At 45.0% G+C, this 15,609-nt stretch overlaps 1 protein-coding gene across 3 annotated transcripts in view; it reads left to right on the top strand.

Annotated features, from left to right (window-relative positions):
• The first annotated feature begins 399 nt into the window (after positions 1–399).
• The window catches only part of NTAN1 (N-terminal asparagine amidase), a 1,046,973-nt gene continuing 1,031,763 nt past the window's right edge, over positions 400–15,609 (top strand). For all 3 annotated transcript variants that reach the window (XM_073591178.1, XM_073591177.1, XM_073591176.1), the window contains exon 1: positions 400–559. In XM_073591178.1, coding sequence (XP_073447279.1) covers positions 428–559 — 132 coding nt within the window. In that variant the 5' untranslated portion in view covers positions 400–427. The remainder of the gene's footprint in view (positions 560–15,609) is intronic.

The following is a 15,609-nucleotide window of genomic DNA, read 5'->3' as shown; positions in this document are numbered from 1 at the left end:
TTTTTTACTGAAATTTTTGAAACCTTTGCGGTAATATCATGTGACATAAAAAATTGAAACTACCGCTATTTTGAGCTCTAGGGGGTCTGCTTTCAGAAAATATATAATGTTTGGGGGGTTTATGTAATCTTAAGGCAGAAAATTATTTTTAAACATGTCTGCAAAAAATGCAAAAACAGCTCTGGCAGCAAGTGTTACGTTTATAAAGAAAACAAACGAAAAAAAAAACAGTGGAGGCCACATGTTTCCTTTGGAGGGCGGAGCTCCACAAACACACCTGACCACCGGGAAATGCAGATGTAACAGGAAACATGTGTTCCACTTCCACTAGTTGTGTGTAGTGTCTAGTGAATGTTTATGACATTAAAGTTCATATAAAAAAAAAAAAAAAAAAAAAAAAAAAAAAAAAAGTGGAGTGGGAGGTCACATGTTTCCTGTCAAACGTGGAGTTCCAGTCTGCAGCCAGACCTCTCTCGGCATGCCTGTTTTAATTGGGAGTCAAAGGCTCGATGTTACCCAGCCCATAGCCCGGATTATACAGATGCATGGTCAGATGAAGGTAAAGGGCTGATTTAGACATTTTGAATGTGAACGTTACTAGGCGGCAATTACAGACATGATGTGTAGACCTCGGCTACGCAATCATAACTACCCCCTATTTTTCATGAACTTGATTTTAGACATTTATGTTAATTTTTGCACGCTTTTTGGCTGGAAATTTAGGATTGTAGGGGACAGTAGAACAACTACTGAAGTGGACTGGTTACAGATCAGTGGCTTAGGTTAAAGTGCACCTGAACTCCAAAAGTAAAGCTTTTGGGTAGGATTGGGAACATTTTATATTTCATTTTTTTTTTTTTTTTTTTTTTTTTTAAAAGAAGCAAAGTCTGGTATGAACAGACGCATTATGTAACATTCAATTCTCGGGTTGTCAGCATAGCAATACAGAGACATAAGAGGTATGAGTAGAACAGATATCTATCATAACATCAGAAAGCAAAAGGCATAGCGTAAAATCGAGTATTAATGGGTCTGAACAGGTACTTCCCAACTATGATCAGGGATGCCACCATGTATAGTGGATAATGGAGAGCCGGAGTAGGGGCATGATATAGGGAAAAGGGGGGGAGGGATTGGGAACATTTTAAATTGTTACATTTGCCAGAGCACTACCCTGAGCCTGGGTTCACACTTATGTGTGCAGATCACATGCAATGTCTGTGAGATGCAAATTCATCGAAAATGCTGCAGGATGCTTTTTTTTTTTTTTTTTTTGTCCCGCACTGAAATCAGATCGCTTGGGTGTTCACACCTATGAGATCCGATTCCTGCACTGCGATCCGAGCTTTGGCTATACTACTACGTTTAACCACATGCTGACCGCTGCATGTAGATATATACGTCAACAGAATGGCATGGACGGGCAAATGGGTGTACAGGTACGTCCTGTTAAATTCGCCACTGTGTGTGCGCGCGCTGCCCTGCTGTGAGCTCCGTGAACGTTCCCGCATACCTGCGGTCTCGATGTCTGCCGGTGTCCCGCGATCGTGTCATGGAGCTGAAGGACCGAGAGATGTCAGTGTAAACACAACATCTCACCGTTCTTCCTAGTGACATGTCACTGATCGTCTGTTCCCTCTCATCGGGAGCAGCGATCAGTGATGTGTCACTCGTAGCCACGCCCCCTAACAGAATCACTCCCTAGGACACATGTAACCCCTTCCTAGCCCTCTGGTGGTTAACCCCTTCACTGCCAGTCACATTTACACAGTAATCAGTGCATTTTTAATCGCACTGATCGCTGTATAAATGTGAACGGTCCCAAAATAGTGCCAAAAGTGTCCGATCTGTCCACCATAATGTCGCAGTCACCATAAAAATCGCAGATCGCCACCATTACTAGTAAAAAAAAAAAATTAATAAAAATGACATAAAACTATCCCCATTTTGTAGACGTTATAACTTTGGCGCAAACCAATCAAACGCTTATTGCGATTATTATTATTTATTTTTTTTACCAAAAATATGTAGAAGAATTACGTATCAGCTTAATCTGAGGAAAAAAAATTTTTTTATATATTTTTTGGGGATATTTATTATAGCAAAAAGTAAAAAATATTGCTTTGTTTTTTCAAAATTGTCGATCTTCTTTTTTTTTTTTTTTTTTGTTTATAGCGCAAAAAATAAAAACTGCAGAGGGGATCAAATACCACCAAAAGAAAGCTCTATTTGTGGGGGAAAAAAAGGATGTCAATTTTGTTTGGGAGCCATGTAGCATGACCGCGCAATTGTCAGTTAAAGCGACGCAGTGCCGAATCACAAAAAGTGCTCTGGTCTTTGGCCAGCCAAATGGTCTGGGGCTGAAGTGGTTAATGCATTACGATAAAAAAAAAAAAAAAAAAAAAAAAAAACTTCTGCCTTTACGAACACTTTAATGCACATTTAGGCATGCCAGGGGTTTTTTATACTTAAAAGCTCCTCTCATATATGTGTGTGTGTATGTGTGTATGTATGTATGTATGTATATATAATATATATATATATATATATATATATATATATATATATATATATATATTTATTTAATGTTTCTAAACCCTGCCTTCAAGTGAATGTAAGCCCCCCCCTCCCAATTTTTTTTTTTTTTTTTTTTTTTTTTTTTTTTTAAATTAAGACTTCTATTTGTTACAGCAGAGGATGTCATTTTATGTGTGCCCACAAAGATAATCCAGCTCTGAGCAATCCTCTTATCTTTTTTCAGAAAGATAAAAACAGACAAAGAGAAATAGGTCCATTCTTTCTGCTTGCTGTGACTAACAGGTGATTTCCTTATCTCATGCAGGAAAGAGAAAAACAGCAAAGGCATCTCTTAGTAAGATTGTATAGTTTAATGACAAAATTCCATTAAAATCACTCACATGTACTGACATGTTAAGTCCAGCACGGGATGACAGTAGAAGCCATAGGTGATCTCTGCACTCTATCTGATGGAAGGGAGCCTTGTTCCTCTCCGCTGTCGGCTATCACGATCATATCCCGGAAGTCTGCGTCGAACATACTAGCCGACAGCGGAGAGGAACAAGGCTCCCTTCCATCAGATAGAGTGCAGAGATCACCTATGGCTTCTACTGTCATCCCGTGTGCCGGACTAACATGTAATTACATGTGAGTGATTTTAATGGAATTTTGTCATTAAACTATACAATCTTACTAAGGCACCTTTGCTGTTTTTCTCTTTTTTACATATTGGAGTGGCTTCACCTCCCCTTCCAAGGCTGGCCTGCTAACAGACTGTATATCCCTCACCAAGAGCTATATATTGCTCAAAGGACTCCTCTGATTACATACTTTGTGGTTTATTATTTACATCGAAACCTGCACTGCTATCTATCTTTGTATTTGTTATCTTTGTATTTGTTATCTCATGCATGAGAGAGGCATTCTGTATACTTTGCATCCTCCCTCCTTTCTTCTCCAGCTCTCCCAGGATTGGCAGCTCCACACTTCCGCATGATTGGGCATGTTGAAGTTATGTGGTGACTTTCTTGGGTTTAGACTGGATGTTAGTGATCATGGGCCATAATCCACGAGACCAGCAGAAGTTCAGTGTAAGAAATATCAATGCCTGGCCAAGGGGAGTGTAGATGTCTACTGACATCACGACTCCACCCACCGAGCCCTGGACAACAGACCTGCCCACAGAATCCAGAGTTTTGCAGGGCTCCAAACAGCTAAAGGGGAGATATTTGACAGGTAAGGTTACATGCAGGAGGCATATATATCCTTATAGATCAGCACTATGGAAGTCATTTAGAAATTATGAGAGTAGGTTTACATCCACTTTAAACTCCTGAAAATGCCTATTTTGTGCACGAACGCATAGGTTAAAGTAGAACTTCAGGGAAAACTTTTTCATTTTGGATAGTGTAAGGGAGGGTTATAACCCCTGTAATGTTTATTTTTGCCATCTTTGTCCTGTTGGAGAATAGGGTCTGCAAGAGAAATTGGGGTTTTTACACAAGAACAATGAGGCTCCATTTGCATCTGTCCATTTCCGAATGCAAGACAAACTGCACAGAAAATGCATGCTTTGCCGTGCATTTCAGAAACACGCTGTGAATAGCATGGTAAAAAATGCACCACGTTCTAATCTAAATAGGCTTCTTTGGGGTGATTGTTGCGCGTAGGACTGTCCATTCAAGTGCATGCCCTATGCGCAATGAGCCAAAACGCCCCCCAAAAAAAGCATGCGGGAATGTGAGTTCCTGCTATGCAGAGATGTGAATAGGGCTTGACAGCTGAGTGTCCATCCACTCCCTCCTATGTACTTATATAAAAGCTGGCTATACACTATGCAATCTGATTGTGCAATCTCTGTACAATTTCCTTTAGATTTCCCAGAATTATGGAGTAGGGGAACCCACCTATCTCTCCATTCACTCTGTATCCATTTAGGTAGAGGTGATCAAATACCACCAAAAGAAAGCTCTATTTGTGGGAACAAAATGATAAAAATTCTGTTTGGGTACAGTGTAGCATGACCGCACAATTGTCATTTAAACAGTGACAGTGCTGAAAGCTGAAAATTGGCTTGGGTAGGAAGGGGGTGTAAGTGCCTGGTATTGAAGTAGATAAAGATGTTGCACTGATTTTGAAGATTTCGGCATCTTTTTTGTCTTTTTCAATGGTCCAAGAAGACCTTGCAGATCTCCAAGGCCACAGATTAACTATATCAGCAACATTGTAAATAATAAATCGCCCCCACATGCTAGATCACGTATACAAATTTCACAATAAAACAGATGATGTAACATATATTTGCGGCCTAGACAGTGGGCCTTGAAGCCAAGGAGGTATTCGCATCCCGCACATTTTTGACGGTAAACACATTTAAAAATTTTTTTTTATTTTTTTTATTATGTTCCCTAGATAAAGAGAGATGGCTGTGACCCTGGGGCCAAGCAGCGAAGAGAAGCCAGAGAATTAAGAAATAAAGAAAAGAGGGGGAGAAAAAAAAAAAAAAAAAAGGTGGGGGGGGGGGGGGGCGTCCTCCAGTCCCTCCATCAGTGGCCAGGGAGCTATCTCAGGTGTCTTCCCTCCCAAGGGCGTTAGATCATAAGTTCTGCGTGTTCCTCTGAGTAAGCAAACTTGCGCCAATAAAACCATTTCATGAGGTACTTTTCTCTGAGGCCCTTATCTGTGGCTACCATGTCCTCCATTTCATTGATTTAGGCTATTCTTTTCAACCAGGCGGCCACCCCTGGTGGCTGTGTCCGCTTCCAGACAAGAGGGATGCAACTTTTTGCCGCCGTAAGCAGGAGAGGTATGATGGATCTCCTGTAGATCTTGCTCCGAACCTCGTGATGATGTAGCAGTAAGAACACGGGGGTCATAGGTAGTTCCCTATCGGTGAGCTTTTGGATAATGCGGTGTACCTCGGTCCAAAATGGGACCACAAGATGGCAGAACCAGAAGACGTGGAGGAGAGAACCCTGTTCCTCCCCACATCTCCAGCACAAATCAGAGTTCTGAGGGAACATCTTGTGGATCCTCTCTGGTGTATAGTACTACCGAGTCAACACTTTGAACCCCGCCTCCTGGTGGCTAGCACATACTGAAGTTTTACTGGAAAAGAGGAGAAGTCGCTCCACTTGCCGCTCAGTGAATTGGAGTCCCAGATCCTGCTCCCACTTAAGAATGTAGGGGGGTCTGAAATCTTTGGGAGAAAATATGAGCAACTGATAACTCATCAAAACTGTATGTCGCACGGGGGACTGGTCCAGGCATAGTTGTTTGAATGTAGTTAATGCCCTTCTAAAGGGCGCTGGGAGAGGCTGCGACCCTATGAAGTGGGCTAGCTGGAGTTTTTGCCAAAAGGACAGACCCATCAAGGATGGGTCCCCCATGATTCTTTCCCTGGACTGCCATTGATCTGTTGTGGATGAAGTGACGGAGTTGAGATCTTCTGGTCTCTTTGAGCTCCTGGAATCTGGGGTCACTGAGACCCGGACTGAAGGACGGGTTCCCGGTGAGCGGTGAGGGAGTAGGTGCGACTGAGAGGTCATGGAATGCCTTTTGAGCAATCCTCCATGTCTCTCCCACAGTGGGGTGGTTTAGAACCCGGCTTGGCAGATTCGCCTGGCACCAGGGCACCAAGTTCAGCTGAGTTCCAGTCAAAAGCTGTTCCACTTGAACCCACTGTTTAAGTGGAACATGGCGACACCAGTCTAAGATTCATGTCAGGTGACAGGCCATGTGGTAAAGATTAACGTCTGGAAGGCCATCCCCCCCCCCCATCAGTTTTGGCAAACATATGATCGACCGGGTGAGCCATGGGGCTTTTTGGGCCCAAAAGGTAACGAAGGCTCGGTTCACCGCCCTAAGAAAACAATTCGGGATCCGGATGGGGAGGGCCTGTAGATGGTATAGCAACCGAGGCATGATGTTCATTTTAATTATACTGCAACGTCCGAACCACAAGAATGTTCTTGTGCCTTGTGTTCCTTGCTGCCAAGACTGTAGTTCTTTTTTAATGGCCGTCAAGAGGGGTGGAAAATTGAGGGAGAAAATGTTCTCCATCCTACTGGGCAGACAAATGCCCAGATATTTGATTGAGGTCTCTGCCCATTTGAAAGGGAAATCCGCCCGGAGTAACATGTCGAGAGATGCCGGCATGGAAATTTTTAGCGCCTCTGATTTCTGGTAGTTAATCTTGAAAAAGGATAGTGCCCCACTAGCAGGTTTGGAATGGACACTAGGGGGTTGGTTACAGCGTATCATCTAAACGAAGGCCCGAGATGTCGGGGTTGTCTCTAACCATTCGGAGAAAGGGTTCCAGGGTCAGGATAAATATCAGGGGAGACAAGGGGACATCCCTGTCTCGTCCCATTTGCTATCCCGAAGGGGGAGAAGAGGTAGCCGTTAACCTTTACTTGGGCCGACGGGTGAGAGTAGATAGCTTTAACAGCCGGTGTCCTAAACCCACATGTCGAAGGGTCTCTAACAAAAAAGGGCTAGTACACCCTGTCGAACGCCTTCTCGGCATCGGTCAAGAGGAGCAGCATGGGAGTTCCCTGTGTCTGAGCTGCATGGATCAGGTTAAGCGCCTTCGTAGTGTTGTCAGGTGCATCCATCGAGGGCACAAAACCAACCTGATCCGAATGGACCAGTTGCGGAATCAACTCCATTAAGCGCATTGAGAGGACTTTGGAGAAGATTTTAAAGTCCACTTTTTAGGAGGAATGTCAGCCGATTAATTCTGGCAATGTAGGGGATCTTTGCCCTCTTTAGGGAGCACCGTAATGAAAGCCTGCAATGTGTCCGCAGGGGGGAGCACTCCTACCCCAGCATAATGACTGTGTGGGATCAAAAGATACCCGAAAGTCTTGTAGTATAGGAGGGAATATCCATCTGGGCCCGGTGCCCTGCCATTTTTGCATTCGGGCTATCGACAGAGTGATCTCATCTCCAGAGATTGGCGTATCTAGAGTTGCCAACAGCTTGTCCGACAGACGGGGCAGGCCCGACCTTTGAATGTATTCCCGTATGGCCTCTCGTTCTGATGATATCTCCCTCTCCGAGGTCTGGCGCGGTATAGGGAGGTGTAGTATTTTCGGAACAGGTCGGCGATCTCCTCCATAGTATGTACCTTGGTGTTATTGGCACCTAGGAGTTCAGGGATAAATGCTTGGGCCCGCTGTGTTCTCAGGGTCCTCGCCAGTATTTTTCCGCACTTGTTACTATGTTTGTAGAACGTACGTTTACATTTTGCGATGACTGTCTTGGCCCTGACTAGGGCCAAAGATCTCAGCTGGGTTCTAAGGATAGTGAGCTCCACCAAAGCTTGAGCTGCTAGAGATTTTTTATGAGTGGCCTCCAAGGCTCTGATCTTGTCCAAAAGGTTGCAGATTTGTTGGGTTGAGGCGGGATCCAATTTTGATCAAGATTCCTCTGATCAAGCTCTTGTGAGCTTCCCATACCATCAAGGGAGCACTGTCGGAGTTCACATTAGGAGAGAAATGGTTTCTCAATTCCCTGGACACTTCCTCCATAACCTTGGGTCTGGATCAAGGAGTCGTTAAGCCTCCACATCCACTGTTTGGGAGGCAACAAGTCAATGTCCAAGATAACCGGGGCATGGTCTGAGAAAGTAGTGGAGTCTATAGAGGCGGAGACCACCCTAGAAAGGAGAGACTGGGATAACATGAAGAGGTCAGTTCTGGTGTAGGAATCATGGGGATGGAAGAAGAACGTGTAGTCCCTCTGATTCAGGTGTAATACCCTCCAGACGACCACCAGATGAAAGGCATAGAAGTTCTTTAAGCGCTTTAGAGCCGCATAAGAAATCTGGGATGTGCTCCTGGACGCATGCAAGGTCGGGTCCATAGTGTAAGTCATATCGTCCCCCAGGATCACCGCTCCCTCAGCAAAATCGCTTAGCTTAGTCAGAGTGAGTTCCAAGAAGTCGTTCTGGCCCGAATTGGGGAGGTATAGGTTTACCAAGGAATTGCCCAGGGTCCCTATCACGAACGGGACCTGACCCTACGCATCACTCCACTGGTCCCGCAGCACCCACGGAGTCATGCTATGTGTCAAAGTACTTACCCCCTTGGACCTGGAGTCAGATGAGCACCCGTGGTAGGCCGCCGTGAAGAAACGATCATGGAGTCTTGATATTTTTTCGGCACGAAAGTGAGTCTCCTGAAGGAAGCAAACGTGAGCTTTCATATGTTTCAAGTTGGAGAGCACCGTAGAGCGATTCTCCGGGGTATTCATCCCCTTCACATTGATAGACCCAAGGTGAAGAGGCTCCGGTTAACCCATGGTCAAGGTAGGCACTGGAGGAAGCCCCCACCCAAAAAAAAAAAAAAAAAAAAAGGGGGGAGGGGAGAGGGACATTGAAAAGGAAAGGTAAAGAATAGAAGAAAAGTTACAGGTAGTAACAGTGGTCACAAAATAAATGAATATGCCGGAGGCGTAGGGGAGACCTAGTCTCGGAGCTCCCCAGTGGCTCAGAAGCTTAGTCACTGATGGGGTGCAGCCCTATGTGGGGAATGTGGTTGGATAAAGCGGGGAGCAAGAGCTCCCAGACCCGACCCATACGCTAGTAAACTTAAACTTTGGGTATAAAAAACCCTATAACTATAGTGGCTGGCATGCCCTACCAGGGAAAAAAATGGACATGGACAATAACCTCCTAATTCACATAAGAGCAGCACTAGGGGGACCTCGAATAAGACCCGTCCAATGGGGTGTATTGTTGGGAGGCGGGGGGTAGCCCCCCTTGAGAGGCATGAAGACATGTCAAGACCAGGTATGCCGCTTATCTATTTCTGAATACTTAAAAACATTGCCCCCATATCCGGACACAACCCCCCAGAGCCCTCCACAGACAGATTACAGCCATCCAGCCCAGCTCGGATTTCAACGGGAGGCAAGGGAGATAATTGCTCAACGGAGCAACTCTCATAGGGATGGTGCGATAGAGAAGAAAAAAGCCGCTCACAGGACACTTACTCCTCTCTAGTGGTGAACGCCCTCACATAGCCTCACAGGTGCTGGCTCTGCACAAATCTTGGAAAACAAGGAAGAAAAAATCTAGACGGCCGCACTTCCCTGTAGAAAAAAAGCACATTTATTGTAATAAAAATTAAATAAATGCAAAACAGGTCACATCACAAGTAGATGAAGTGGGATAGCTGCTAACGCATTTCACATCAACCGATGCTTATTCATAGCCAAGTTGAAGGTTGTTAAACATGAATATATAGCAGGTAAGCAATTACAAACACCTGAAACACCTGACAAAAGGCAAAAAAAAGGAGAAAAAACGGAAAGGAACAAAAGGCTCCACCCCTATTACATGTTTAACCTTCAAAAACCCAAAAAACGTGAATTGCTAATAAGAAAATGTGTATAGTTAAAAGAACTCTAACATTACTATAAAATTCTTGTTTTATGATCGCAATAGTTTGTATCAAATATTTTATATTTTAATAAATCCTACTAAATGCATGCGATTCACAAACACATTGTAGTGTGCCGCAAAATTAACCCATGGAAAAATGTCTAAAGAAGGGGGAAAAAAAAACAAAAATATATTCCACATAACATCAATATAACAGAAATATATAGATCTATGCGTAAATATGTGATTTCCCCTCATGTTCCTGCACTCTCGATCAAAAATGCAATAAAATGTTTATCCTATAAAAGCATGATGACCAAGGTGCATTTAGAAGATGCCAAAACAGTGTCCACATTGTTAGATTAAATAAAAATAGAACGGGAAAAAATTTATAAAGCTGCCCTTATAGTGAATCATATGGAACACTGCATGGCCATCCAAACAAGACATGCGACAATACAAACATGTGCAATAAAAGCTCGAACTAATGACAGTTACAACCGTTAAGGACATCCGAAATAGCATGATGGACATATAAAGCTATATACTCAGTCTAGCCCACTTAAAAACAGAATCACAAACTCTGCCTTCTCACTATCCTAAAGTGAAACCTTATATATAAAATAAGATATCAGAGATAATCGGTCTATAACAGACAAATAACGAAACAAACTTGAGCAAGAAAGGAAGGAAAAAGCCATCCCTGGTAGAACATCGTGCTGCCAGCCTGAAGAGCGAGCTGTGCTCAAGGCAAAGAGTCTCGCTCCACACGCTGCAGTGCACAGAACCCAAAAACCTTTCAAATCCGTCCCAATGCTAAATTATCTGGATCAAAACAACACATATATATGTATGCTATTGGATGGGTAACATAGACAGAGAGATAACCCGTCAGAATAGGCTAGCAACCGTGATAACAATATATATCAAAAACGGCTCTGGAAAGTAGGCGAGCCGGGCTGGACGGCTGCACCAGAAAGCAACATGCACCTGACCCACAGACTGAACATATTTTGGCTCTACATGATCACCTGCATACCCCCCCCCCATGTTTATACAGCATTATGATACCAAGGCCTGACATGCAATGGCAGAGGAACAGTCTCGTATGGACCGCCGGTCTCACTAATAAAGCATGACCCGCCAGGATGATCTCGGAGCCTCAGTGCGTGGTAGCTGAATTTGTGCCATAGTTTTCCAGATGGTAAGCCCTCATCATGTAGTCCAGCATACAGTGCAGGATCCATTCCATCTCTGTTGCCTCCCTATCCTGACAATGGAGCAGAGGAAACGGGGGGGGGGGTGGGGACAAAAGGGGGGGCACATAAGTGTTCTGGACACAACAAGGAGGCCACGATTAAACAAGCTTCTGGTATGACCTGGTATGCATGTCACTCACGTGGAGAGCTTGTGTGGGATCATGGGATGGTCGCCCATCCCGATCAGCGTGTGGTCTCTCCGACTGCGTCTGGAGGATCGGCGTGCTAGACCTGTGTTGACAGCCTGAATTGCTGATCAGGGATCTCTGCATGGCAGGTGGCTTAGCCAGTCCTGCAGCGGGATTGCCTCCATCTCCAGGAATATGAACAGGTCGGGAAGCTCTGCATATCGCCGTAGGGTGAATGACTCGCCTCCCTTGCGGTTGGTCAGCTGGATAGGAAACCCCCAATGATATGGCAGCTCTGTGTGGTGTAATGCCTCCAGCAAGGGCTTAAGCATCACTCTCCTCAGCAGGGTCGTCCGGGACACATCCGGCAATATAGAGATATGTGCCCCATTGAATTCGACTGGGCCCTTAAGCCGTGCCGCTCGCATGATCTGGTCTTTCTGGCTGTAGCGGTGTAAGCGGCCGATCCAGATCTGCCAACTTGGGACCCAGCGCCCTATGTACCCTGTTGAATTCTAGGCTCACAGGAGGGTCAAAGTCCAAGACTTTTTGCAGGATTGCTAGGACAATCTATGCTAAATGGTCCGGTCGCCTCTGGCAGCCCTCTGAGCCTCAGGTTGTTGCGGCGGCTGTGGTTTTCCAGGTCCTCCGTGTGGAGTTGTACCTCCGCCAGCTGGTTTCGGGACCGTGAGTATGCTTGTTCCATCTGGGTAACACTGGTCTCCAGAGCGCTAACCGCCGACTCCTCTCTGGTCAGTTTGTTGTCTAAGTCGTGCACTTCCGATCGAATCTGCTGGAGGTTGTTCCTCCACCCTCAGCACCAGGGCCTCCATGTCCGATTTGGTGGGGAGAGCCCGCAGCAGGGCTGGGATATCTGAATTGTCTTGCGATGGCTGTAGGGAGAGCTCAGGGCTAGACGAGGTGCTGGGCGAGGGGTCTAGGAGGGCCGGGAGTCCCATCAAGGAGTGAGGCAAAGAGGTTTGTGAGGCCACCATTGCTGGGGAGTGTGGAGGCCTCGGGGCACCACGTGTCTTCTCAGAAAGAGCCTCCGGGGCTGCTCTGGACAGTTCTTGAAAAAAACGGTTGATTTGGGCCACTGGAGCCGCTTTAGATAATCCCCTGGTCTTGCCTCTCCTACAGTAGCTCATGGCCAGCGATAAAGGGTTGGAATTTGGGCATATCAGCCTAGATGAAAGGGTCAGGAGTCGGGAGCTCCAGCAATGAGCGTCTTCTCTCCGCCGTGTCCAAGCCGACTTTTATTTTTTGGTGGGGGGCTGGACCTCCTCTTTAACATTAAGGACAAGCTTCACCCTAACCCTGTAAATTGTAAACAAGGCACTGTTTAAAATGTATAGTAAATGCAAAAAGCATATGTCTTTCCATGCACTTTTCTGTCCCAGCCTGCAATTTTTACTAAGAGCATCTGGTTATCTGGCCACTTCCTTGTTCTCTAAGCCAGCCCCTAATAATAATGTGCAACCATTCCAGCGCATGACAAGCCAGGGAATTATATTCTTTACACATTGCCATAATATTGGCAACATTAACCAAACTCTTGCCTGCAGAGGTTCATATCACAGTAGTTTGTGGGCAGGAGAAGTAACAGGAACAGAAAAAAAAGATATTTCCAAAATAATAAAAAAGAAAACAGTTTGTAATTGGGGGACGTACTAAACTGCATATTGGGATGGTGAGATGATTGGTTGTAGAGATGGGCATGGGCCGAATACCCCCTGGTTCGGTTCACGCCACAGTTCTCGACCTTCGCAAAAGTTCGGACCTGAACCACGATCAAAAGTCACCATTTTGAAGGCTTATATGCAAGTTATTGGCCATGAAAAGGGTATGGGGGCCCGGCTACTGCTCTGGGGAACAAGTACCAATGCAAAAAAAACTTTTAAAAAAGATTGTTTTTAAAGGAGCAGTGATGTTAATGATGCTTAAAGTGTCACCATAAAAATGAAAAATCCCTTTAAAAATAGTGCTGGGGGGGGGGGGGGGGTTGGTGTTGAGGTCCCCTTAGTCTGCCTTTTAAGTGGCGCATCTGTACTGTGTGTGTATAGAACCTGCCGCAGCAAAACTGACACACACACGTGTGTGTGTGTGTGTGTGTGTGTGTGTGTATGTGTGTATATATATATATATATATATATATATATATATATATATATATATATGTGTATATATATATATATATATATATATATATATATATATATATATATATATATATATATATATATATATATATATATATATATGTGTGTGTGTGACCCTTATCCGAGCATGTAGCCCAGTGGGTCGGGAAAGGGGGGGGGGTAAACGACAAGTGTACAACCCTGAACAATACCAAGCCACATGTCCTCAACATGGGGGGGTGTGTTGGGGCAGGGGGGTTCTTTGCCCCCCCCCCTGCCCCAGAGCACCTTGTCTCTGGGGACAAGGGCCTCTTCCCTCTTCCCTGGGTTGTGGGGGTCTGCAGGCAGGGGGCTTATCGGAATCTGAAAGCCGCCTTTAACAGATTATGTGAATTTATGTTATGAGTACATAGTACCCCTACCCATTCACCAAAAAAGTGTCAAAGAAATAAAAACAGACACACACACAGTTTTTGAGAATTTGACAATCCTTTATTAAGAATAACAAAACAATGCAAGTGTTACAATGTATCAGACTGTCATTTTATGAATTAATGGAATCTCTACACAGATTCCTCATTCATTCAAGTAAAGTGCTACAGAGAAAAAGATCTTTAGTCCCTTTCTCTGTCTAGAAAATAGAGATATGTGGGTCTGTTTAGACCTCTGATATCTCACCAAAGACAACCCCCCCAAAAAAAATAAAAAATGACTGTTAAAAAAAATGTAAAAAGTTAAATTCCTTTTTTTTTTTTTTTTTTTTTTTTTTTTAAAGAACACAAGTCCGCCCGCACTCACCCCTCCACGGTGACGGTCCCCCGCACTTACCCCTCCCACAGATACCTCAACTTCTCCTTCCGGCCAACCCGATCCGTCCTGATTGGCCAGGAGGAGAAGACAATAGTGAATATTCCCTAATGTCACAAGTGGGTGGGTTTGGGGTGCAATGCTCTGCGCCGCGAGCCCAACATTTTTCAAGCCAATTAGAGCCTCGGGCTCTAATCGTGTGGCTTGAAGGGGGGGGAAACTCATACAAACTTATGAGTCCGGCGCCCTGCAGGGGGTGTGGCACCCCAGCGCCCCTAATGGATCGGCTGCTCTAAGACCCCTTTCACAGGGAGCGGACTCTGTCAAGCAGCTCTGCCTGCTCAGCGGGGGATCTGTCTGCTGATCCCTGCTGAGCAGGCGGATGACAGGTCCATGTCTGCTCCGCTCATGCAGAGCTGACACAGCTCGCTATTCTCTATGGGCTGGTCGGATGGAAACTGACCGCCTGTCCAACTCCATTGGATGCCATCCGATCTGCTAGATGGACGGAGAATGGAATCCCCCCCCCCGTCTGTTTTTAGCTGACTTTATCGGATGCAGGCGGGTGTAAACGGACACAATGGGTGGTCCGATTGGGCCCGCCTGAAAAACAGACAGGCAGACCCGATCGGTGTGCTTGTGTGAAAGGGGCCTAAGGACTTGTTCACACAAGGCATGCAGAGCGTACCTTTACAGGGATGTACAGGTTTTTCGTGCATATCTGTGCAAGCAGGCCCATTGATGTAATTTGGGATGTAGCACCTGCTAGAACAGAGCTGTTGCTCCCAATTTTACATCCATGTAGGTCCGCATGCATGTCCCTGAGCTCCCACTGTCTGTGTTCGGTATCGCGTACCCACGCGGATGTCAGATTGGGAACAGCAGCTATGCCTGTGCAGCCTTGGTATTCCAACTGACATAAATGGGGACTGCCTGTACGGGGATGCACAGAACAACTGTGCATCCCTGTGCGGGTAAACATGTTTTCCCATGGGCGTACACTTTAGTATGCCACATGTGAAAGATGCTTTAGTAGCAATTTAGCAGGAATTTTATAAGTTATGTTGTGTTTATGTGTAATATTAACCACTTGCCTACTGGGCACTTAAACCCCCCTCCTGCCTAGACCAATTTTCAGCTTTCAGCGCTCTCACACTTTGAATGCAATTACTCATGCAATTAGTCATGTAAGACTGTACCCAAATGCATTTTTTGTCCTTTTTTTTGTTCCATTTTTCATACAAATAGAGCTTTCTTTTGGTGGTATTTGATCACCTCTGGGTTTTTTATTTTTTGCGCTATAAATGAAAAAAAGACCGAAAATTTTGAAAAAAAAACGAATTTTTCTTAGTTTCTGTGATAAAATTTTG

Source organism: Aquarana catesbeiana, linkage group LG06, assembly GCF_042186555.1.
Source record: "Aquarana catesbeiana isolate 2022-GZ linkage group LG06, ASM4218655v1, whole genome shotgun sequence".
In the NCBI taxonomy this organism is placed as follows: domain Eukaryota; kingdom Metazoa; phylum Chordata; class Amphibia; order Anura; family Ranidae; genus Aquarana; species Aquarana catesbeiana.
Note: the sequence above shows the minus strand (reverse complement) of the source record. Positions and strands in the feature narration are given on the sequence as shown.